Source organism: Centroberyx affinis, unplaced genomic scaffold (genome assembly GCF_046629955.1).
Source record: "Centroberyx affinis isolate AG114_WGS23_722 - 3 ecotype Tasmania unplaced genomic scaffold, CSIRO-AGI_Caff_v1 ptg000562l_1, whole genome shotgun sequence".
NCBI lineage: Eukaryota > Metazoa > Chordata > Actinopteri > Beryciformes > Berycidae > Centroberyx > Centroberyx affinis.
This window is the reverse complement of record NW_027279205.1, coordinates 140,873-166,705: the sequence shown is the minus strand read 5'-3', so window position 1 is coordinate 166,705 and position 25,833 is coordinate 140,873. Positions and strand designations below refer to the sequence as shown.

Genomic DNA, 25,833 nt, shown 5'->3' with positions numbered 1-25,833 from the left:
GGCCAATAAGATTTTGCTTGCATAATTCATCCACACTCTCACACAGACACACACACCAAAACACAACAGCCTGAGCTGAACAACATTTATTTGACCCAAAAGTGAAGGAGAAAAAAGTAATACCAAGGTGAAACATCAATCTACACTTAAAATCTACTAAATGGCCAAACAGTTTTCACCACAACTTTTTTGAAGAGCATTTTAATGGCAGTTCTGCTTTATTAATTAAATCACTGTTATCATGTGAAAACCTCATAACCCTGATTTTGGTCATTTGTTATGTTTTTTTTCATATCAGTTGAAGAATTACATGCTCCTCTATGGGTTGAGAAAATCCTACCATCCCTGAGCTGATGAAATTTTTTGTAACATTGGAAAAACTCAAAAATGCATGGTGGTCAAGCTGAAAACAAGGATGTTCTTAGTTCCTGAACAGTTGACATTTTGGAGATACAAGGTTTTCCAATAGTGGCACTGTGGCAGGGTGATGTCATGAGGACAGGGACCATTTCAATCCCCATTTAGTCAAGCATCCAAACTGCCGAATTGCCCTTGAGCAAGACAATGAATCACTACCAGGTGTTCTGTAGCTGATCCTGACCTCTGACCTCCGAGGGAAAAAAGAAACTCTGTATGGGATTCAATAACAAGTGTACAAAGACAGAGAGGATGGGAGAGAAAGAGATGACATGTGACAAAAGCCACAGATCAGATTTGAACCCTCCATGTTGCCTTTGACTTCCTGACAGACCAGGACACGCCAGTGTTCCCCCTGACTTCTTCTACAGTTCTGTACAGTTGGAGGGCGACAGATGGAGCGGCCTGGATCAAGTTACAGCGGGGTTGTTTTGGACACGGACCCAGCGGTCATGTGTCCAGGAACGGGGCGGAAAAAGTGATGGAACGGTCACATTTTTTCAGAGAATCGCGTTCCAACTGAGTTTCTCTTAACAGCATCTGGTAATTCTTGAAACAGCTGAGCTCCTTGGCCGGGCCCGGCTGGAGTCTGCATATACGATTGTGTGTGTGTGTGTGTCTGTGTGTGTGAACTTGTGTGTTCAAGTTCAAGTTTATTGTCACGTGCATAAGAAAAAAATACAGCTGTACTTTTATACGTGCAAAAGAAAGAATAGTGCGTAAAAAGAATGACAAAGAAAAACTGAAAGAGAGGGAGAAAGGGAGAGAGAGAGAGAGAGAGCGAGAGGGGAAGAGAAAGAGAGAGAGGTGAGAGAAGTGAGAAGGGCAGTAAAAGCTGAAATGATTTTATAGGTTTTGGGAGATTTTTCCCCCTCGACATTTCTAACCAAAAATCCTTTTGCAAGCAGCCTCCCTCCCTCTCTCTTATTTCCTCACCCGCTGCAAAATTGTTCTTTTTATGAGGCTTCAGTCTCAAACCACTCCTCCTCTCACCACAAGTATCTCTGTTGGTCTGTTTTTGCTCTTTCTTTCTCTGCTCTTTCCTCTCCTCCTCCTCCTCCTCCTCCTCCCCCCTTTCCTCATGCTCTCTCTTCACTCAGTATCCTATAACTCTTCACATACAATGTCACTGTAATGGTATATAATAAGCTGGGTTAACCACAAGCTGAAGTCGGTGATCGCCATAAGGCAAACGACCGGCAACAATAAAAAAAAAAAAACAACAAAAAGTTTAGCATTAGCATGTTTTAATCTCATGAAAAGACCCTATTTTCATATAACTGACACCAGGCGGGTACCATTTACCATAATACATAAGGATCAGTGCTTGTTTTTAAACAGTATATTCTCTTTCTGAACTCTACCAAATTCAGTCTCTAACACATGAATTCAGAAGAACCACAATTCTCTTTCCAAAACTCCAAGGTGTAAAGGCTGCAGTGTTCACAGAGGCATTTCATTTCTCAGCATGATGGAGGAGACACAAAAGACAAAAAGGCGAGATGAAAAAAGGCCAGCATGTCCAGCAATACACACATCAGCAGGGTGCCCAGGTATGGCCCACCCACAGACCAGCAGGGCAGAGAGCCTACCTACCTCCTCTCCCTGAGGAGACAGAGACTGAGGTCCTGGACCAGCTGCAAGACAACAAGAGACAGGAGGAGGAACGGAGCAGGCAGAAGATGATGGAGGTGGAAGCATCTCTCAAGCGAGCTCTGGGCCTGGACTCCCAGACCCAGACTCAGGAACAGACCCAAGCCCAGGAAGAGGCCTGGGTCCGTGCCTGGGCCCAGGAACAGACTGAGGCCCAGAAGAAATGCAACAGCGAGAAATATCAGCAGATCATGGAGCAAGAAGCGTCTCTCAAGCGGGCACTGGGCCTCAACTCCCTGATCCAGACCCAGGAACAGACCCAGGCCCAGGAAGAGGCCTGGGTCCATGCCTGGGCCCAGGAACAGACTGAGGCCCAGAAGAAATGCAACAGCGAGAAATATCAGCAGATAATGGAGCAAGAAGCGTCTCTCAAGCGGGCACTGGGCCTGTACTTCCTGATCCAGACTCAGGCACAGGCCCAGGAACAGGCCATCCAGACCGATGCCTCTGAGCTGGAGAAGAAGCCTATAAGCCAGCGGACCAAGGCTGCAGAGAATGCAGAGAATGCCCTGTCAGAGCTCCAGCTGCAGTTGCAGAAAACCCAAAAGGTTGCAGAGCAGCAGGCCAGAAAGATTCAGGCAGAAGAACAAGGCTCTTAACAATGAAATAGAGGAGCTCCACAGGGAGAGGAACCGCAGCACTCAGGCTGCAGAGAAAGATCAGGCTACTATCCAGGACCTGCGTCGTCAACTTGTGAATAAGGCCGTCAAGGAGGTGGATGCTAACTGCAAAGCAGAGGTGCTGAAAGACTCTCTCCAAAAGCAGAAAGACGAGGCATTGGAGAAGTGCATGGCCTCGCAGCTGGATCTGAAGCAGGCTGAGGAGCGGCTGGAGAGACACCTCCTCCAGTGGCAGGAGGAGAGGGCCGATCTCATCAGGGCCAAAAACGACATCCAGCGGGCCATGGAAGAGAGGGAGCGAGCGTGGGCTGAGAGAGAGGGCTTTGTAATGGGCAAGGTCGCTGATCTGCAGAGGGCCATCAATGAGACTTTGGAGAAGAACAAGAACAAGAAGAAGAAGCGTAGCTGGCTGCGAAGACTCGCTGATGCCCTGACTCCTGCCCGCAAAGAGAGGAAGAAGAAAAAGGAGGAGGAGATCTCCAACTAGGACTCCAACAAACCTCCAATTCTGTGAAGAACCTGAGCACCATAACAACTGTGCTAACACCCACACCTTGCATTTTGCATCCTCAATAAAAAGATATCAGCAATGATATCTAAAATAATGTACTGTTTGTCTGTATAGTTTTAATTCTGTAGAGAATTGCAAGTTCCATTACAGTCAACAGTAGATGTGTAACTAAACTACCTGTTTGTGTGCTTTTGCTTTAAATGCTGTTAAAAAAATGGCCTTCTCTTCTCACCTCTCCTAAACAATCAAACTCAGAAATGTGAGTGGAGCTACTATGATGGGTATATTAACTTTGCAATAGGTTGGATGTGAGAAACAAAAAAGAAATGCCTTATGGAAATGTCAGTTTATTTTGCATTAGCTTTCATTCCATCCATTTATTACTTGTTTAACTACACTACATATAGTTTTGACACTTAATGCTACTTTTCCTGTTCTTGTGTCCCTTTGTGATGTTAGTTATCTTGTTTCTGTTATTGGCTTTTGTTTTTCATGACCCTGAACCCTAAATGTGCTTTGTAAATAAAATTAATTTTGATTTTGGTTGGTTTGGCTGATCCTGACCTCTGACCTTCCTGGATGGGGGCAAGCAAAATTAGAGTTTCCTTGCACTTTCATTATTTAAAAATCTGACAATTAGTTCGATGAGGTAGGTAAATTGAAGTTAGAAAGGTTTGCCTTCAACTACACTCCTTCTTTTTGGTCAGTAAGCCGCTGAGACAGGAACACAACATTGTTAAAATGTGGACTTGGAGATTATAATCTGATCCATCTTGACGAGTGATAAATATAATACATATACTAAATATGCAGATATGCAAATATGCAATATCATACATAATGCTCTGCACTTTTCATCATTACTTTTTAACAACATTTTCTGAAATCTGCTTCACTTGTGTGGATATACTGTATACCACCCTGACTTCTTTCCATCCTCTCCATCTTTTTTATTTTATTTTTCTCCTCACATCTGTTCATCCACTCTCAGTTCATGGCCAAACTCTCTCTCTCTCTCTCTCTGTCTCTCTTTGTCTCTCTCTCCCTCCCTGCCTCTCTGTCACCTGGTATTTCGATTTGTCTCCATGGATCTCTCCCATGCACAATAACTATTTCAACTCATTCATCTTTTCTAGACATATTTCCATTGCAATGCTTCATCTTTTGCTCTAAAATCTCACACTGGATGAACAAGTGATGAGGGAAGGAATGTGTGATGAGCACATGGATACCGTATGTAGATGCTGCTGGATTGTATGGGAAGGCCTAATATTGCCAGTTTCAATCTTTCAGTAGTTATATGGTAAATAGTCACCAAAGCACATATCATATAGCTTACACATCCACAAAGAAAAACTGTGAAGTCAAGAGGATAAAAAGACTAGTTTATCCTTTGGTTATCGATACAGTATCACAAAAAAAACCATCATGTGTGCGCCTTTTCGTTTTTGTCCCACTGCCCTATTTAGGATTTATTTTGTTCCATGGCTCCAGTCTGAATTGTTGTGAAGACATCTTGGTGGACAGACACACAGCCAGAGAAGAGAGACACATTTAACGGATGTAAAAAATGATGCCAGTAAGGAATGGGGAGGGGAAAAGAAATCAAACAACACAGGCCAAGGCAGAAACAAAATATTTTTTCACTTGGTGTTTGCCATTTCATGTGGTAATGTGGATCTGTCTGGAGATGCTACCAAATGCCAAGTCTGTCTGCCAGGCATTTGCTCTCTCTCCATCTTGTCTTGTAGGTCATGGAGATGAAGAGAGATGGGACCTTGGGCAGCCATGTTAGTTTCCATTCTGGCTCCTCTGTCTCTCCCTCCTCTGGACTCTCTTTCCCTCTCTCTCTCTCTCTCTCTCTCTCTCTCTCGCTCTCTCTCTCTCTCTCTCTCTCTCTCCCTCCCTCCCTCTCTCTCTGTCCCTCTGTCAGCCATTTTAATGCTGAACCCATACAGTCTGGCTGGGCGGTTCAGGAACAACCATCAGGCTCAGCACTCCTTCTCCATGCCAGGCAGGAAGTGGCCAGGACAGCTGCTTGCAATTCAACCTGAGACTTTGTTTGGGTAACCTACATTATGGCACAATTGACTTTCTACTGTAAGCTTACCGACGCTTTCTTTTCTTTTTCTTTTCTTTTTCCTCTTTCTATTTTGCCCGACTCAAGACTACTTCTTCTTCTTCTACTTGCACATTACTAACTCCCACACAAGCAGATGCACTTAAACCAAGAGAGATGGAACAAGAGAGAAAGATCAGCGCTGCTTCCACAGAAAATGTCTGTTTACTCTATTGGGTTAACAGTAAACAAGGAATCTGTCTTCCGATGTAGCAAAGAGCCACTTGATTTACCGTCCAACAAGCAACAAACAAGCTTAATTATGGCCTAGGGCAGCAATACTCATACAGTCATACACTGTACAAAATGTTCCGGCTGTGTAATTTTGTAAAACATGCTGGCCTGGGTGCCCCGCGCCCCCTCAGGAACAGCACAGGAACACCCAGGTCAGGAAGTGGTCTTTGGGAACGAGTTGCTGAATCAGACCCTCCGCAAACCCCCCCCCCACCCCCACCCCCCAGTCCCGCAGCCGGCCGCTGCCCGGGCTCCTGCACCCCGGCCCAGTCATATCTGCCAGGAAACTCCCTGTTTCATCTCTGGTCTGCGGTCCGAAATACAGAGGCCTGTCAGCTAATCCTCGAAAACAAGCCACACCACATCTGAGGGACGCGCTATAACCTCGCTCTCCCGCTGTCTCGTCCCTCTCTTCTCCTCCCTGCCTTCATCCTCGCTTTCCTCGCACATCAGTATGCCTACTACTAACAGACTGACCTCACCCTGCAACCCCCCCCCCCTTTCCTCCTTCATTGACTTCTGCACAATAAGCAACATCTGGTTCTCATTTCCCCAAACCAAAACAACACGAGGAGGAGAGGAAGAGAGAGAGAAAGAGAGAGAGAGAGAGAGAGAGAGGGAGGGGAAGGGAGGGGAGTGTTGAGGAGAAAGACATACAGAAAGCAGGATGTGAATGATGGAGGGCGTGAGTAAAACAAGAATGAGGAGTTACATTTCTCACTGTTGGGGGAAAAATACAGTTGGGGCTCTTTGATGGTCCAGGTGTGGGTGTGACTGTGACTGTGTGTGTGAGTGTGACTGTGTGTGTGTGTGTGTGTGTGTGTGGGGGGGGGGGGCTGAGAGAAGACAAAGCAAGAAAACAGTGTGAAAACGAGGTGCAGGGTTACTGCTTTGTTCTGAGGCTCTACATTTCATACCTAACACAACACACTATATGAAATTTTCTTTTCTAACACAAACAAACAGTCAGCTCCTTTGGTCAGCTCCAGCCCCATGAAAAGAAAGACAAGGGGGGGGAACTCCCATCTCCATCGAAAAGAATCTGCAACTCAGCGGCTAGCAGCCCTATTACAGTGGGGCTTTGCTGAAGTCTGCAAGAAGACCCAGGGAGAGAGGGAGAAAGAGTATGAGGGAGGGAGAGAAGAGGGAGCAAGAGTATGAGGGAGAGAGAATGAGGGAGAGAGAGGAGAGAGAGCGAGAGAATGAGGGAGAGAGAGGAGAGAGAGCGAGAGTATGAGGGAGAGAGAATGAGGGAGAGAGAGTATGAGACAGAGAGAGGGAGAGGGAGGATGAGGGAGAGAGAGTGTGAGGAGAGAGGAGGGGGAGATAGAGAGAGAGTATGAGGGAGAGAGAGAACGAGGAAGGGGGGAGAGGAGAGAGAGCCTTACCTCACTTTGTAAATAGTCTGTTTATAAGTCAGTCACACTAAATTAGTGCTGACTCAACAAAGGCACAGCTGCGCAGTGTTTAAACTCAGTCTGCAAAATGTTCCTTTTTAGCCGAATTAGCCTCTTTAACGATGCCTCAAATTCAATATAATAATCTATCAGTGTCGTAATAACGCTCTCTAAACCTGATGCCTGTGCAGGAACCTCTAATTAATAACAATACAAAATAATCTAGCATCCCTAATGAGACAGTTGAACTAAACTGGAATCACATTTCAATGTAATTCTTCACTATTGATTTATGTGTTTATTTACTGTATATTGGTACAAGTTGCTGTTCTAGGCTCAATTTTGTCTTTAAATGAGATGATCAAGTGGGTTTCGTTATTAAACCTTCTGCCACCATGGCTACAGTCATTTGATCATTTTTCCAGACCCCAGGCTGCAGAAGGGCCCGTTCTAAAACCCAACATTTCTTCTTTGTTGGTATCAACGTCCTACAAATATTAAGAGTTAATTTCACTACATTTAAATGAGTAATACGACGCCTGCTCTCAGCTGATGTTCTAGATAACAGCTCATCCTGTAAAGGGACACTGTCCAGTTGTATATCTGTGCTCCTGCGCTGTTGTTATCTGGAGGTTTTGGTCTAATCTTGGACCTTATTTGCGCTGGAGTGACCTCAAACAACCTTGCTAATAATGTAATTTTCATAATTTTGGATGATTGGTCCATTATTTAGGAGCTGGCATCAAATAAGACTTCATTTTCTTTGGTCCAAGGCTTCACTAAAACTTAACAAGGCTACTTACTGCACTGAGGTGGTCTTGCCAGAACCCTTGTCAACTATTTCATCTAAAACTGAGTTACAACAGCATGCTAAGGTGTGAACCCCTCGCTCTCTCTCTCTCTCCCTCCCACACACACACACACACACACTAAACTCCTGAATCAGTGCCACTTTATGTTTGCCAACCCCTCCCTTCCTCTGCCTGCCCCCACAAAACTCCTTTCTGAGCCCAACACTAGACAAAATGGCGTCTGAGCCCTCGCATTCCCTTTAACTGGAGAAATGCTGCATTCTAGTGGAAGCTAAGATAAACTATTAAAAGACATCCATTAAATTATCAAACTTATTTATTGGATTGAACAGTTCCACTTATTTTACACCCAACAACTTCTGTATCATCCAGTCAGTCAGCTCATTGATTGCAATAGCTCCACATTCAAAGCATAAAACAATGACAAATGGAGCAAACACATGTACAGTATGACAACTAATGGTCACTGCAGTAGAAATCCATGAATACATTTTAAAAAATTAAGTAATTCAAACTGTAATCCAGAAGAAGCCATAGGCCCTTATAAATATATCCAAAAGGACAACTGAGGCTACCAACATGTTGTTCAGAATAAGGATATTACAATATGATCATGATAGAGGTTTCTAACTTTTAGATGTTTTCTTTGATAATAGCTTCCCTTTAGGTTTGAGTAAGAGAGACTTTTTGTGTTCCTCCACTCTTCTGGCCTCTTCCTGTTTTTCTCTCCACACCTCCATCCCTTTATCCACCTCTGAGTTCAGCATCATGATACGTCGCTGAGAGAGAGAGAGAGAGAGAGAGAGAGAGAGAGAGAGAGAGAGAGAGAGAGAGAGAGAGAGAGAGAGAGAGAGAGAGAGAGACACAAGAGGATGTCAAAAACAATACAGAAACAGTAATATGAAGATGCTTGAAAGAAGACAAATGTAGTGTATGATACTCACTGCTAAAACCTCCCTCTCTTGCTTTCTTCTGATTTGTCCCTTCAGTGGAGGTGCTGGTGTTCCATCTGCCCAGATACACAAACCAACAGAAATGTCAACACACATAATATTTAGTGTAATCATGAACTAGATTACAAATTTGACAAGTGGGACATTTTTCTGTAAACTTGATCACAGCTTTCTCTCACTGTTGAAAGTAGACTGGTGGATTTTTGTAACATTTACTAAAATCAATGTCAGGTCAACCCAATGAATCTAAATGAAAAGTTTAAACGAAATGGGCAAATCACAGCACTATAGCTCTCCCCTCCCTCAATGCTTTGTGCTGTTATTCATGAGCAAGGCACAAAAGAAAAATGGCTACAAACACCTGTTAGTCCACAAAAAAAAATACCTGCAAAGGACCAGTCGGGCAGATCTGTCAGAGGTCCATATTCTGAGCCGCTACGGGAAAGTCCATGTCTGTGAGCAAACACACAGTCAGTTAAATGTTAAACTGTTTAAACACAGGTGAAATGTTAAACCACCATCATCAACAGACATGCAAATACTGTAACTGGCTGTGACTGCAAACATGTTTGAAGAGATAAGAAATGTTATGATGTAGGATAAGTGAACTGGGTGTTTGTTTTGCATATATGCAGCAAATGTAAACTCACTCTTTCCTCCATTTCTGCCCTGCCTGTGCTCCACATGTGGTGCTGAAGGTCCTGCTGGACTGTCTCAAAACTGGAAGAAAAAAAAAACACAAGGGGGAAAGTCATTTCTAGACAAACTATTACCTATAATTTATAGGATTCACTTTCATCACTGCAATGATATCTAGCTGTTGTTCAATTGTTGTATAGTTGTTAAGATCCAATAAAACAAGTGTTAGTTACATTCAACAACTACAGTCAATAGTAGAAAATGCACCTAACATCACTGCTAGCAAAGAAAACACTACTTTACACTACTAAACACTAAACACTACTACACTACTACGTAACTTATTAGTCTGAGGCTAACTGGTCTCTTCCAAGCGCTAGTTATATAACAGCTGTGTGCAGAAAGGACCCTCACCAAACTAAACGTATTTACCCAGGTTATTTATCGCTCTGGCCAATAGTAAAAGATATACCTCGTAACCTTGATACACATGATAACTAGCGTTTACATCTGACAGCAAGAGTAGCATCAACGTTAGCCTTGCTAGCCAACGTTATAGCATAAAGTTGGTTATTTTAAGTTGACAGACAGCTGTTTCGAAGGTGGTTAGTAGCTAAAATCAATGTTTATAGTAACATAACCCCGCTTCAAGGTTTAAAGGGGCTACACACAACAGATTTAGTGAATAACCTCTCTCACCTGAACAGCACAACGTCCTAATGGGGGCCGCCATGTTGTCTGCACGATACTGGGTTTACCAGCAGATGGAGCTCAAGATACACTGTCTGTATGAGTTTTATATTCATTCATTCATTCATCCATTCATTCATCCATTCATTCATCTATCAATCTATCTATCTATCTATGATCAAAAGTTAGATTATTACATCAAAGAAGTTTGAGTGCATTCTACTTACATAAACAGGCACATTTGATTGTTAATTGATGATTTGAATGATTTTTGATACAATTGTGGCTATTGGTGGTCATTACGCACTATAGCATTATGCATCATAGAGTAAATGTTACATTTTTAGAATTCTGTTGCATTGCTACACTGTAGCCTGTTGCGTTACACTGCAGCTCTGCCTGCAAAGTGTGTAGGCAGGTCAGCCGAGGCCAGTCCAATAAAACAATGGCATCTAATAAGTTGGTGAAATAAACCTGTAGAATTTTCTTTAAAAAAAAAAAAAAAAACACGACAAAAGCAAATCGCTCATTAGGGAGGGAGTCAGTGCATGTAGGCTACAGCGCCTTTAGTTCTGCAGTTAGTGGAGCTATCAATGGTGTACGACAGCTTCCCATGGGTGACAGATCTCACACAAATAATCTACACAGACTACTCAAAACATAATAAACATACAGAACAAAATCATCAGATCTTTCGCAGTGTTTAAACGTTGTGTTTGCATGTCTCCGCGCCATTAGGCTTTGAAGAATAGGCCACGCAATTATACAGAGAGAGAGAGAGAGAGAGAGAGAGAGAGAGTGTGTGTGTGTATTGAGCCCTATCTGAAAATATAATCGATATGACTACATTTCACTGTAGCACAATCGCACGGAGCGCAGCGAAAGCACCTCTGTAAAGTATTGTTTTTGCATATCTGCCCCGACACTAAGCCCCGAAGAATTTCTCTGTTAGCTTTTCAGACAAGTTCCCACTCGCAGTCTCCGAGGTGAACGCCAGAGTCTGGGGAGGCAGGGACTGCAGTCAACCGCAGGGGCCACGAAAGCCTCCGGAGCCAAAGGAGGGGGCTCCGGGGCAGAGAAAACGACAAGCCTATCCAAACAAGACAGGCAAAACAAGTTGTGCTTTATTGGGGCTTGTGCGTGGTCTCCGCTAACTGCCACAAAACGGCCGGAATCAGGACTGACTAATGCCGGCCAGTCCTGAAATAGTAGCGGGATGTTTACTTTGTATCGTCCTTGGAGAGCTCAGACACGCCGAAAAAATTCACCAGCCACGCCACTCGGCAGTGTCCCTCCGCGCATTCCACAGGCTGGTGGTACAATAAAGTAGTGCTGTTGTCTGAACGACGCAGTTGAAAAACGATACAACTATGTAGCATAGCATTGGGCTGTAACAGGTTAAAAAGAAGTATTGTGAAACGTGTGTTTTTTCCACACTTTTGGAACCAACTGATATTGGATTTTTTTGCCAACATTTAACTGCACAAATCAAAAACATTGCCAAGAAAGCAAAGATAGGACTTGAATCTGCTGGTTACATTATAGGCTTGACTTTGATAAACGTGGCTATTATTGGTACGGGTGGGGTAGAGTGGAAAATAATCAGCAGGGATCTGGATGAGGGTAAACCCACCAAATTTTAGTTTACCCACTTTTTTCTTATTTGAGGAATAGTTTACCCACCAGCCTGACATCATTATCAAGTAAATTAGTAGTAGCCCCTATTCATCATAGTAAGTTGTGTCAAGCGGATGGAAGTTATATGAGGATACGGAAAATGTAAGGAAAATAAAAATAATTAATGCTTTTCTGAAAACAACATTTATTTTTGTTTATAATGGTGGTTTGGCTTATGATAATCACAGACTGGCGGTAATAGTTTACCCACCATCATCACCATTTAGGCCTCTGTCAACCTGAAAGCCGCAATGAATGCATCTGTTTCCTATCATAATAAACATTAATAGCTGTCCCTTATTTTTTTTGTCATAGGCTATATAATTTTTTTTTATCCCTCCCCTCCTCAAAACGTGCCTCTCTCCCACAGATCTCATGGGTGTGTTTCTATTTTATTCAGAAAATTCAAATGTAAAATCAAAGGCAACATATGGACTATATAACTGTTATGTACATAAAGATGTGCGCACCATACAGTTAAATCAGTGTAACATTCAGGATTCAGTAAAAAAAAAAAAAGTAGGGAAAGAACGGGAAAAAACATAAAGATCAATGCAAAAGAAAAACATAAACAGGAAGTAAAAAGAAAATAACTGGATAGATCAACGAGAAAGGGGGCAAATATCTGTTTTAGGATTCTTTCACGTGTTTTTTCCTTTTCATAAATGCAAGAGGCTTGACACAGACCGATTGAAGACTTCTGAAAAAACAGCAAATTTGGGTAGAAACGTAATGAATTTAGGTTCGTGTATTGAAAACTTAGCAAGCATGATAATTATATAGCCTATCGGGAAAAAAAGGTCTAAAGGTCTGAGCGGAGCGGGCACATCCAGCAGAGGAGTTTTGCGTATGAATGACGAAAGAGCCATGGCTGGTGGAAAGGTGTTCCGGCCTGGTGGGGGAAACGAGCCGCCGCTCAATGATAAAGGAACAGGGAGCTGCGTCAAGCTAGTCAGAGAAAGACAGCGTAATACAGGAAGTTAGGCGATTCTACCTTCAAAATAAAAGCATGAATTGTGTCACTTTTGAAAAAGAAAACGAATAAGTGAGTGTTTGGGTGTAGGGAGCGACACACTCGTATAGAAATAGTCAGATGAATCGTTGTATTAAACGTGAAGCGACACTATAGCTGTAAAATAGATGGTAAAAGATTATGTTTTGTTAAAGATTATGGTCGTCAAAAAGGAGTTTATTTTGAAAATCCTGATGGGAAGTGTTGTTTTTCATGCTGGTCGGCTTGACGCTGGTGTAAAAGAGGGGGGAGGTAAGTAATTATTTAGGGGGAAGAAAGAAAGAAACAAAGTTGTCGACCGTGCTATGCACACGGGGAAGGATTTTATTTATCTCCTGCGACTCGTTTAGCCCAGCACCGGCCCACCGGGATGTAACTGTCTGTAACGGGGCTCCGGTTTCCATTATTTCCTACTCTCGCCAAACTTCTCCGCTACTATTTCGCCGAGTCCAGACAGGATTTCTTCTTTGAAAACGGGAATGAAAGAGCCGAGGACGGACGGAGGTGTCGTGCGCCGTGTGTTTTCTCTGCGTGGACCGCTAAGTTAAAGATGTTATTTTACTTTTTCTGAACGTCTTTCGTCGAGAGATGAATGGCAGAAGTCGGGTGAGTCGACTAACTGTGCATAAACGGATTTATTTTCTTGTCTACACTGGATCCACATGAAGTAGTGACTACTAAACCTCTCCACATTGTGCTGAAAAAAAGTATCAAACGGAGGGACACCCGACTGCACTGGACGACCAAAATATCAAGCCAACATTACTAAAGAACATTTCAAACAAGATAACAGTTCACTAATGCAGAAGATGCAGGTGTGGAGCCACATGAGGGTCCACAAAGGAGGCCCTCCACCACCATAGGTCACGGAAAGTGTCCTGAATGTATGTGTCTCCTATTTATTTTCGTCACCGCTTTGTTGGCTTGACTTTAACTGCTAGTAATTGTCCAGTAATCCAATGGATTCTTCCTCGCCGCTGCCTACCTGTCCCTGTGGATTTTCCACATGAGGGCACACCAGATGACTCAGAGGACTTAAGTCATGTAACCACCCTGAAATGTCTTAAACGTTTTATTTATCTGTTTTGTATTTATTGTGTATATAGGCAAGGGTCATTTTTAGCCCTCAATTGATTTCAAGCCAATTTGTCTTGTTTTTTATTTGTTAGAACAGATTCTGCCATTTCAACTGCTGTAGTGAAAACTGTTCTGTAGACTTACTTGAACATTACTGTTCTGCTGTATATCTACTCACATTGTATTTGAGTACATCAATCTTTAACGTAAAGGGGTAGCTGTAAAATTTAAAAGCAAAAACTTGACTTTGCCCTACAGAGAAGTACAAGTAGGCTCCATCATGGACCGACCAATAAGCAAGTTATTGGAAAAGTTAAAGCTAACGGACTCGGGCAGTGTGAAATTCAACAGTTCAAAGAAAAAACATGACTCGGCCAACAACTCTAATAACAGCAATGGCAACATTGGCATCTCTGGAGGCGGCGGTGGGGGCAGCGGTCTGCCACCAGCTCCCAACTCTGCAGCTGCCTCGCCCTCAAGACCCGGCCAGTTCTCGCTTGCCTCTGCAACCGCAACCGAGGCATGTGTTCCAACGAGTGGGAGAGGAGCAGGAGGCGGAGGGATAGGAGTGTCCTCCTCTCAGCTCCTCAGCCCACCTCCGACTTCCTCCACGGTGGGCCCCGTACCTTCAGATGCTGAGCAACCGCTCCACCCTTCCACCTTAGCCCCGCTGAGGCGGCGCTCCCCCCAGCAGCGCGCCTCCTGCTACCTGGGCGAAGGCGTGGACTCCCACCTGAGGCGTGAGTCGGGCCTGGGCCCCGAGTGCGACCCTTTGGGAGCGTTTGGCTCCAAGGCGTCCCTGAACCAGCGGCGCTACTCCCTGGAGCTCCAGCAGCTGGTCAGACGACAGCAGCTCCTCTCCCAGCCTCCGCCTCTCTCTGTGCCCCCGCCGTACCCCACCGCCACGGGGTACGGGTCGGCTCCTAGGGCCGGCGGGGGCGGCCTGGCCGAGGCCGGCTACCTCTCCGAGCCGGAGAGGCACAAACGCCTCTCTCTCCAGGAGGCTCTATTCTACAAACGCCTGAGTACGGGCAGCGAGCTGTGGGAGAGCACCAGACCTGCGTCCCTCTCTCATCCACCGCACCGTCCCTCTGATGTCACCGGAGGAGGGGGAGGCGGAGGCTTCTTTTACCCCCCAGGCCCGACCCTGAGCCCCTGCTCTTCGTTCAGCCTGCAGGAGTCGGTGCTGGTCAGCCCCAGGTCCAGCTTCGCCTCCAGCACGGCCAGCGGCGGCGGAGGAGGGAGTCCCATGGGGAGCCGCTGCAGCAGCAACCGGACCAGCGGCATCAGCCTGGGCTATGACTCTCGCTACTCGGCCTCCGGAGGCCTCCCCCCACAGCAGCCGTTCTCCTCCCTGCAGACAGGGGGCTCCACTGCCGGGTATGGAGGTCCAGGCAGGGCCGGGGCGCCCACTGCCGAGGCCTGGACTCATTATCTGGAGGGAGGGGTGCCTCCGGGCGCCCACGATAGCCGGCACTCATACCCGCCTGCGGTGGGAAGTCCGGCGGCTGCGTGTTACCAGGCCGGTCCGGACTGGTGGGAGGAGCAGCGGGCAGGAGCCAGAGGGGAGGAGGGGGGTGTGACGGGAGAGAGGGCCCGCTACTCAGACCTGCCTGGGACCCGGTACCAGGAGGAGCTGACCCGACTTCTACTGAGAGACGCAGTGCTGGAAGGGGAGGGGCTCCTGGGGGGCCTGATGCTGAAAGAGCAGCCTCCTCCGATAAAAGCTATCTCCAAACCGACGGCGACAACGCTCGTGCCTGCCTCAGCCGGAGGGCCGGTCAAATCCCAGGAGGATCCAGGAGCTGGAAGAGAGGCCACAGAGAACCGCCAGGAGTTCTTTGGTGAGATCAGTAGACTCCTTTTATTTTTTAACAACTGTTTTCAGGGCATGAAGTGGAAACAGGAAAGCCAGGGAAGTGAGGAGAAAGGTAGAAAGGTGACAAGTTAACATGGAGCTTGACATGAAAATCACAACCCTAATTTGAACCGATGCAGTCACGGTTCATGTATGGCATCCCTAATATGGATGATATAATCCGCTCAGTGCACTGGGTCACCCAACATCCTCCCTCAGTGTGTTATTATTGTCATCCTCGCTGCCTGGTGTCAGATCACAGGTCCCCCCCCAAATGAAAGGGTTGTATGGATGCAAGGATGGATGGACAGATTGATAGTTGAAAGAGTGTATGGATGGATGGATGGATGGATGGTGCCTTGGAACCTGCAGAGACATGCAGGGTTGTAGCACGCAAAGCATAAAGGAGGAAAAACACTTGGGCCCCAGAAACTGATCCAGACAAGTAGATGTGTTTGGCTGGCCATAAAAGACTGAAAAGAGCAGAGAAGCGGAGAGAGAGAGGAAAGAAAAGAGGAAAGAGATAAAAGAGGGGCGTGAGAAGAAGGAAAAACGGCTTATGATTTAACACAGCTGACACATTGAAATGTACATATTGTTGAGAAGAATGAGCGTAGTAAAGCGCACACAATACAAATATGCGCGTACACATGCAGACACACACCTGGGGCAAATGTAGCGTATCAATACACCCAGTGAACTGCAAAAACTCTGCTTCAACGTTCAGACGCAAATTACATGTTCCATATAAACAGCTCCGACCATTACTGTGAGTCACAGAAGATTAGGGCTCAGACTGTGTGTGTGTGTGTGTGTGTGTGTGTGTGTGTGTCGTAGGGGTAGCAGTGTGTAACTGTGGCTGGATGTGTGTGTGTATATTGTTTCTCTGCGGCAGGGTGTGTTTGTGTGTTTCCCGGAGTGACTTCAGGCCACAATAACGCAGTGTGTGTGTGTGTCTCTGTGGGTGTGAGTCATGTGTGTGCTGGTGTGTGTAATGCTGCCCTGGCGTGTGCAGGGGCGGTGTGCTGTAGCCTGTTTTTCTGCTCAGGTATGTGTGCCCCGAGGGGACATACAATACTGTACTCCTCACAGCCATTAGATGGGACTCGGAGGCTCTGAGCCGTGAAGACAGACGCTGCGCACTCCGATTCGAGCAGCAATGCTGAGCGAGGTTAAAAAACGGGAACGCCACGCAATTTTGGAGTTCGTAAATGTTCTTCCTGCGGTTAAGGACAGGCCCATCCGTATTTGTGAACATGAACAATACCCTCCTATAAAGCCAGGAACTGGAGAGCTAAGACTCAGACTTGTATCATCAGGTATAAAGCATGGAGCTCCTCCATAAACAATGATTGAAAGACTAATTTTGTGGCCAAATTTTGTCACAAAAGGTAAAAAGAGAGAGGTCTGCACACAAAACAATCCATATGCAAAGATGTCTTCTTGTGCTTATCAGTGAGTTTAGGCTCAGCCAGGGGAACACAAACGTTTCAGAAGCCTTCTTCAGCGTGTCAGACCTCTTTCTCTTCACCTTTTTGTGATTTTCATTGGTTTCAGTCTCAGAGACAGTTTCAGTGCATTGGTGATAGTTTTCTTCAGTTTACCCAAATTTTGTACCCAGTGTTTTATACCCACATGAGCTTTATTCTATAGCAGCGTTGTTGGTCATGGACCACAAAATGTAGCCTTATCCCTAGAAAATGCCCCTGGATGCTGTCCCAGTCACTCCAACCAATTCTTTCCCAACTCATTCTCTATGGAGCGGCTCCAGACATTATATTTAAGAACTTAAGTTTCAGCCTTGGCTCTCTGGTTTCTGGCTTTGGCAGGGAGTTGTTCCTGTTCCTAAATATTGATGGGACTGTCCAAGACCATAGGAACAGAGTGTAGGAATTCTCAATTTGCGTGGCACTCCCTCAACCACATTAGAAAGGCAAAACACAGATCCTTTAAATAGATCACAGTAACACTGTAGCTTGGACCACCACACCACTTTTCCACTTTACTTCCAATACTCTGACTAGTGCTAAACACGTACTTAGACCTGACTGCTCTCTGTTAGATGAGCAACATACAGAAAAGTTAGTTAGTTGTGAAGGTTGACTGACTTCAACCTGGGTCTGTCACATTGTTTACTGACACACGGTTCCCCAAAAGCACCGCAAGACTGTTATTTTACGGCCACCAAGCAGCAAAGCCTGAACTCATCATGATCTTGAGCTAAAAAAGTTGATTATTTACCTAACCCTAACCTGAGCCCTAACCCGTAACCTTAGTGGAGACCTTATACCTAACCCTAACTTTGAAGAGAGCTGGAAAAAAATTGACAATTTTGTAAGATATAGCAATTCATTTATGTGCTTGTTGGTTAAGTTTACATTTTGGGCAGGAAGTGAAAGTAGTGTTTTGGCACCAAGCACATCTTTATGTTTGACTTAAAATAGGGAACAAAGATGATCTGCCGTTAGATAATGCTTTGGAGGAACTCGGCCCTGTAGCAGCCTGTCCTTTATCCTGCTCATGTTGTCCCTCTTTTTTTTTTTAAGAGGAATGTCACCAAAAGTTATATTTAGGTTGTTATGTTGCAATAGTGGCCATTTTCCTTATGATGTAATAATGTTTCTCCTGTTGTTTCATGAGTCATTTTAAGTTTTTAAGATCAAGAAAAATGCAATCATGTGTTACCTCCAAATTTCAGTGCCTGTGAGGATAAAAATTACATTTTATGGACAATCATGGTTCTGTACCTATTAAACCTTTCTTTTCTTTTGGTTTTGGTTTTTCTAAATTCCGGATGCTTAGCAGTTACAGGAACCTCAGACCTCAAAATTCAAGGAGAAATAATCTCCTTTCTCAGAATAACAGTCAAAAAGCAATTTTTGGTGGAGTTTCCCTTTTAACAGAGCTTCAGAAAGAGTGGATGAGTAAACAGGCTGCCATGAGTAACCAGGTTTTAACTGTGTGAAAATCCCCTAGGTGGTGCGAACGAGAGGATTTACAAGTGTTGACACTTTGTGTGGAGTTGGATTTCAGACACATCCTCTTGGAATGCATCGTAAACGAAGTGTTAAGAGCTGGTGAGCGATTACTCTCGACTTAATGCTTGTTTGCGTCGGTTGTGTGTCCCATTGTGCTGGCAGGGACCTGCGTGAAGTGTGGGAAAGGCGTGTACGGGGCGGATAACGCCTGCCAGGCTCTGGACAACCTCTATCACACACGCTGCTTCACCTGTGTGTCCTGCGGTGAGTCCTGCTTTTTTTTCCCTCCCAAACCCAACAATGACTTGGAAGTACGTTTGAGCTTATGCTGAGCTTCTGTCACTCCTTTATCACTGACTGTTTACTATTAAAATGTACCGGCTTTATCTTGAGTGATAATCACCCATCACGGGTCAGCTTGCCTTGGCATGGTTAGTTGATTTAGATTGTCTCTCTGTCTCTCTCTCTCCTTCTTTCCCTCCTCTCTCCCTTTCCAGGACGCACCCTGAGAAACAAGGACTTTTACAATGTCAATGGCTCTGTGTACTGTAAAGAGGATTACATGGTAAGAGTTGAGGTCAAAGCCAAGAAAGGCTTATTTTCTCATCTCTGTCACACACACTCTCCAGCCATATTCAGATTCAAAGGGCTTTATAAAATTAAGATTGATTTCTTGCCTTCTGTCACAGTTTTCCGGTTTCCAGGCTGCTGCTGAGAAGTGTAGCGTGTGTGGCCATCTTATTCTGGAACAGGTGAGGAGTGTGTGTGTGTGGGTGTGGGTGTGGGGTGTGCATACGTACCACATGAAGAAGTGCACCAATACCTCCTAAGCAAATGTTTTGATTCAAAGATGTGGTTTAAATAATCTAGATTTAAAAGAAGTCGTATATCATCAGTCTGTGGTGCTCAATGCATTCCAGGAGTTGTTTTGTGACGAAGAGTTGTAATTTACTTTTTTGGTGAACCCACTTTCCCTCAGCCTGCCTCATCTACTTCTACTTCAGTTAGTGGTTTTCCTACGTTTCCCAGAATGCCTTTTGACAACTCCCAGAGAACAGCATGAACTTATTGCATTCAGCTGTTGGCTGGTTATACGTCTGCTCAGAAATTCAAGATGCATCACTAATAGCTAGCGTTAGTGTTTTGGGTTTGTTTTTTTCTTTAGGGTCGGAGTTGCTATGAATGCGTGTCTGGTGTATTGCTGAGTCCATTGACCTCTAATAATAAGTTATCGGTCTCCCTTCTCAGATCCTGCAGGCTCTTGGGAACTCGTACCACCCAGGCTGTTTCCGCTGTGTGGTGTGCTCCAAGGCTCTGGACGGCGTGCCGTTCACCGTCGACCACCACAGCAACATCTACTGTGTGGCGGACTACAACAAGTGAGACATGCCATGCGTTTGAATGCTTTTGTTAGAAGTAGACGTAGACGACTCATGGTGGCTCAGCTCAGTCATATACCATGATCCCACAACATCTGGGCTTCGAATCCAGCCTGGGACCTTTTGTTGCATGTCATCCCCCTCTCTCCAGCACCATCTTTTCTGTCTGTGTCTACTGTAAATTATCCAATAACACAAAAAAATATAAAATAAGCATAAATTATCATGTTAAAAAAAGAAGTAGACTACTCCTACTCCTACTACTCGACCTAGAAATGTTATGCACTAAATTACTAGCAATGCATATGCTGTAGCTGTTTAATGTTCTTTATAATGGATACAGTTACAGTTGTTGTTTCAGTGACACATCAGGATGAACAAAAATTGGATTTTGCTCATGTTGCTATCAGATCTTCAAAACCAGATGGATGTGAGCGGGCCTTGTATTGTGATTGTTTGTCTGGAAGCAGTCCAGCCACATTGTGTACACAAAAAGTGTAAAGAGATGCAGAGGCAGAGCAGAAAAAAGTAGTGTAGACGGGTTAAAATAAAAAAAAAACACCCGAGGAGACGCATAAACAGCCATTTTCAAATCTAGAGTGGACGTATAGTGATGTGACCTCCATGTTTTATTGACAAGTGTAACCATAGCCAACGACTAGGAAGGTATTACATACTTTATCACAAGGTTTACATGTAATAGGGATGTTACTTTTGGAAAGTACTCTTTGCATGCGTAACATCTGAAAATTGTCCTTGCCCCCTTTCCCTTCCCTTCCCATTCCTCATCCCATTTTCTTCAGACATGACTCGGCTATCTTATCACTCCTAACATAGAACAATAAACTTTTTCCTGTGTGGTCTTTCAGGACTTTTGCCCCAAAGTGCGCTGCCTGTTTACAGCCCATCTTACCTACTGAGGTAAGTGCACATCACTGTGAGAAACCTGTGTGTCTGTCTGTGTGTGTGTGTGTGTGTGTGTGTAGGTGTTCTCAATTGTCCATGTGCTTATTTATGGCTTCAGACTAGAGTGGAATATTATTTGCAAATACATTTTACATGGACATGGACATTTTAACTGCTGCTCTTTTCCTGAGCGACATAGAAGAAGTGTAACAGCAGAATAAGCTTACATTTCTAGATTATCAACATCAGAACCAACCAATAGTAGAGAGTGAAATATTTAGATGCCAGATGGCTGGGAGTTGCCACATAGGACAATACAGTGAGCGTTCAGGCAATCACAGGAAAGTGTTTCAAAATAAGTTGAACCAGCATATTCTCCTGTGATTCACAAGTTACCTGACACAGGATCTGAATTGTCCTGATGTGGAAAACCAGACCCAACGGCTACTCCGAGCAGGATTAAACAAACGCTGAGAATTGATATTTGACCTGAGTGTGTGACGTTTGTGTCCGCTGACCCCTCTGACATCTCCATCGCTCTCTCGTTTCCCATCACAGGGCAGTGAGGAGATCCTCAGGGTCGTGTCTATGAACAAGGACTATCACTTTGAGTGCTACCACTGCGAGGTGAGTCTGGCCTTCAGCTCATTAAAGATACCAAGCTCGTATATTTAGTCCAAAGGGTGCAGTGGGTGTGCGGACTGGAGTTGGAGCTTTGTAATGTGTTTTGATGAACCTTTATTATCATGTAGTGAGCTGACCTCACTTCCTCATCTGCATTCCTGTCCTTATCTATATATGTGTGTGTGTGTGTGTCTCTCTCTTCCTCAGGAGTGTGGGAAGCAGCTCTCCGATAAGCCGGGCTCCCAGTGCTTCCCTCTGGACTCTCATCTCCTCTGCCACTCCTGTCACATGACCAGAGTGTGCACCACACACAGCATTCCCCCTCACAACACACACTGATGAACCCCTATGCAGCTATATATGTAAAAAAACAAACTGGTCTTAAACAGTCATTCTCTCTCTTCCTCGCTCTTGTGCTTTCACTTGGTCGAATACTTGCACACACACACACATTCTTAATTCAAGTTTTGCTTCGGAGATGAACTCACACATGAAACTGCTGGTATTAAGACATTTCCACTGGTTCACTTTGATTTAGTCTTGGATCAGTCCCTTTATCACATGTATTGCCTGCTGTACTTTTCGTACTATTACTGTACCATAGTTATGAGGGAATGGGAACGAAACTACTGCTTTTTTTTTTTTTTCAACCCTCCCTACCCTGCCCCAATGTGGCTACTGTTTGCTGTAGAAGAACAAGGGATTTTTGCTTAACAGTTTTGTACATTTAATATTATCGCTAGCAAACAATTTGCACTTAAAATTTACTTTACTGTAAGAGATTTGTTACGTGAATCTGTACAATTTGGAACAAAAACATTCCTGTATCTGTTGTAATTAATAAATATTTTCATTTGTGTTCCAACTATAGTGTTCTTGTAGGTGGCAGTCACACCAAAACCTCAGTATTACCATACTACAATGATATTGATCGAGAGTACAGGCAAATGAGGCCATTAAATATATTTTAGGTAAGGCCTCTGGGCTGTGTAGCTACTGTTTTGCATTGAGCTTCCATGGATATATTCTGTTAAATAGATTTGTCATTACACGGTTGTGGGTCTACTTTGTCACTGACGGGGAAGAGGCTCATTAGCTTCTGCAGTGTGAAAACTTCTTGTGAACAATGACAAAGAAAGCCAAGTAGACCATCTGATAACCAATTTTAAATTTATTTTTTATTCTTGGTACATTCAGCACTTGCAGGAGGAAAAAAAAAACAGCAAAATCAAATTGTTTCCAACTAAAAACATCAAATTAAAAATATTAAAACTGTAATCGTTACTCTACTAGAGGATAAACTCGTTTTAATATGACCTCCCCTGAAATATATGATTAAAGGGTCAGGGTAGGCATTTCTTCATGGAGAATCCAGTGCAGGGAAGTTTGGCTTCCCATAATTATTACAGAACAACTCTCCATATTAAAGAATATTATCAACCCCATATAATCCACTGAAGACAAACATGTGCATGTCTCCCTGTACCACCACAACACACAATATCATGTCTCTTACTATCACCAGGACAGACACTTTTCTAGTTTTAAAGCGTTTGGACAGTGTTTAGACTCAGTACCAGTCGTGTGTGTCAGAGAGAGGCACACACAATGACCCTCCAAGGCTGAAACATATACATGATTCATAAAACTTCAAGAAAACAAACAAAAAATTCCTTCACATTAACCCTACAAAGAGGGCCTGTAAATTTAGCAGTAAAAAAAAAAAAAGTGAAGAGTGGAACACTAAAATTGATTCTAGAAAATATTTGAGGGCCAGGGATCTATTTTGGATTGGTTTTTATTACAGGGCTTTGAGGAGGAAGGAACTGTGCACCCGCAGAACTAAAATAAAGAGGCGGGCTCCCAAACCTCAGCGAGCCAAAACGCTGAAGCAAGCCAACTAACCACCGCCCTCTCTGCCTCTCTTCCTACATCAAGGAGAATTAGCGGCACTGCGCAGAGATGGGGAGATACGCTGCTCTCTACCGGACTCCTGATTTCAACTTTCATCTTCTTACACGCTTACAAACGGGGGGGGGAGAAAGGACTGAGTGGTGCTGCCTCTGGAAGACGAAAGAGACAGACAGAGATAGAACAGAAAGGGGGACTGGAGCTAGCTAGAAAGCTAGATGAACCATCATTTCACTAAAAACACTCCTATTAACCAACATGTGATCAACATTTTCCAAGTAAATATACATGGGGGGGGGGGGGGACTCGGCATAACGTGTGGAAGACACAACGGTGGCGTCAAATGGGACGAATTAAAGCACGGAGGGACAGGTAGCGAGGAGCAGAGAGAAGTCCAGAACTGAAGACAAGAGAAATGCATTGACAAGTGAAATAAAATTCGCTCCCATGACTTCCTATCTGCTGTGTCCTGCACTACGCTGCATCCCTCTCTCCTAACTCTCTCTCTCTCTTGATCTTTCCCTGCAGCCGTTCAGCCCTCAGCGGCGTCTGTCCCTGGGGTTGCTACGGCTACGAGACCGCCGCCCGCCGCCCGCGCCCCCCGAGGGCCGCCTGGGCCGGTAGCCGTCCCTCTTCTTGTCCCCTTCTCTGTCTCGGCCCCGATCCCGATCCCTCTCCCTGTCTCCGTCTCCTCCCCGCCCACCTCCGCCTCCTCCGCTGCTCGCCGTCGCTCCTCCTTCTTTCTCCCTGCCCTTGAGCCTCTCTTTCTTCTCCTCCTCCCGCTTCTTCTCCTCCTCCTCTTGCTGCTCTTTGCGCCTCCGCTCTCGCTCCTTCTGCCGCTCGACGCGTTCCGAAGCCCTCTGCGTCGCCTGGGTGGGGGGAGGAGGCAAGTACGGTTTAATTATAAGTCTTAACCAAGCATTGGAAGTACTGTGTGTGGGTGAGAGGGAGAGAGGGAGGGAGAGGGAGAGGGAGAGTTACTGACAGAAAAAAAAGTATGAGTGAGTGAAGGACCAACCTGCTCGTCAGTGAGGGGAAGCCAGTATATACACGGAGCCGCTTTGGTCTTCAGGAACAGGTCGTCTAGCAATTTGGCAGGAGGCTCATCTCCTTTCTCTGTAATGACAATTCAAAAAATGTAAATCTAGTATCATAAAGTAGGTGATATATTGTTTACAACTGTGGTAAAGATCTCAGCCTCTGTTGCATGAGCAAATAGACAGACACAAGCCATCCAGGCAAAGCTAACTTGCCAGTCTCTCTATATGACTTCGACAATAGTGTTTCCTGCACAAGTGGTTTTTTGTAGATGTGGGGCACAGGGATAATTTAGGTTCCGACTCCCAGGATCGCTTGTGAGCCAGAATGCCTCTTATTTGGATATTTACATCATATTGGGATAATTGTGCTGTAATTGCAAATTGTTTAATTTTCTGTGGGCAAGCTGAGCAATGAGGCTAGTTGATACATTTTCCTTTTATTTAAATATTTCTAGTTGTAGGAACAATTTTGCAACTGTGGGTGGGAGGCACACTGCATTAAGTTGGTCATTCTTACTATTTTAGTCTGTTGAGAGCGAGCGCAGATAATGGCTAAAATATCAGACTAACAAAAAGGTAGGTTCCAGGTAGAGGGAGGTAAGTGAAAAGATAATTTCTCTATGGGCGTTAATGAAGTATCACATCATTATATTCTTCTTTATGAAGGTTTATCCCACTAACTTGCTTTTCCCTGCTTTGCCCTTCCCTGCTTTGCCCTTCCCTTTGTGTCTAAACAACCACAATAAAGTACTGTGGGACAAAATCCTCCTTCCTCTCACCCTTCTTGTCCGTCTTCCTCTCCTTGCTCTTGCCCCTCTCCCTCCTCCTCCTCTCTCGGTCCCTGGATCGAGAGCGCCGGGCGTCCTCTTCCGGCCTCCCGAATTCCCGGATCTTATCCCGGTCCCACTCTCGCTCGCCCCGGGCCCGTTCCCGCCGCTCCATCTCCCTCTCCCGCTCCGCCCACTGGTCCCGTACACCTGCAACGCCTCGGTCCCGTTCCCGGTCCCGTTCCCTGTCCCGGTCTCTGTCCCTGTCCCGTTCGGGCATCAGCGGGGGCAGCCGGGGCTGAGGAATCCCTGGCTGGGCGGCATGGTCCTCCTCTGCTCTGTCTGGTTTCAGGAGGCCTTTGTGGAAATCCACCTGCAGGGAAAAACATTAGGGCCAATGAGAGACAAATGGACAAGGAAGTTGACCAACATCCCAACCTCTCAAAATCTAGAGAAGTCTTCAGCATGCACACTTTACAGCATCATACATTTACAGTATGTGACTTCAAGCTTCAATGTGTTTTCTATTTGTTTTTCCTCTGCTGGGGCAACGATTTTA

At 44.9% G+C, this 25,833-nt stretch overlaps 3 protein-coding genes across 3 annotated transcripts in view; 1 reads left to right on the top strand and 2 right to left on the bottom strand.

The window, feature by feature from the left end:
• Positions 1-8,088: 8,088 nt before the first annotated feature.
• Positions 8,089-10,094, bottom strand: mrpl52 (mitochondrial ribosomal protein L52). Its single transcript, XM_071518311.1, has 5 exons — positions 10,055-10,094; positions 9,367-9,436; positions 9,102-9,169; positions 8,708-8,772; positions 8,089-8,542 (listed from the first exon to the last, which is right to left on the bottom strand). Exons 1-5 carry the CDS (start codon positions 10,086-10,088, stop codon positions 8,390-8,392), a joined length of 390 nt encoding a protein of 129 aa, XP_071374412.1. The 5' UTR covers positions 10,089-10,094; the 3' UTR covers positions 8,089-8,389.
• Positions 10,095-12,974: 2,880 nt separating this feature from the next.
• Positions 12,975-22,485, top strand: ajuba (ajuba LIM protein). Its single transcript, XM_071518280.1, has 8 exons — positions 12,975-15,655; positions 18,810-18,911; positions 19,145-19,212; positions 19,337-19,399; positions 19,896-20,026; positions 20,896-20,947; positions 21,491-21,559; positions 21,764-22,485. Exons 1-8 carry the CDS (start codon positions 14,092-14,094, stop codon positions 21,893-21,895), a joined length of 2,181 nt encoding a protein of 726 aa, XP_071374381.1. The 5' UTR covers positions 12,975-14,091; the 3' UTR covers positions 21,896-22,485.
• A 227-nt stretch (positions 22,486-22,712) lies between these two features.
• acin1b (apoptotic chromatin condensation inducer 1b) overlaps positions 22,713-25,833 on the bottom strand; it is a 29,375-nt gene continuing 26,254 nt past the window's right edge. Inside the window, exons 16-18 of the mRNA XM_071518265.1 lie at positions 25,287-25,647; positions 24,486-24,583; positions 22,713-24,336 (exon numbers count right to left, since the gene is read on the bottom strand). Coding sequence (XP_071374366.1) covers positions 24,007-24,336; positions 24,486-24,583; positions 25,287-25,647 — 789 coding nt within the window. The 3' untranslated portion in view covers positions 22,713-24,006. The remainder of the gene's footprint in view (positions 24,337-24,485; positions 24,584-25,286; positions 25,648-25,833) is intronic.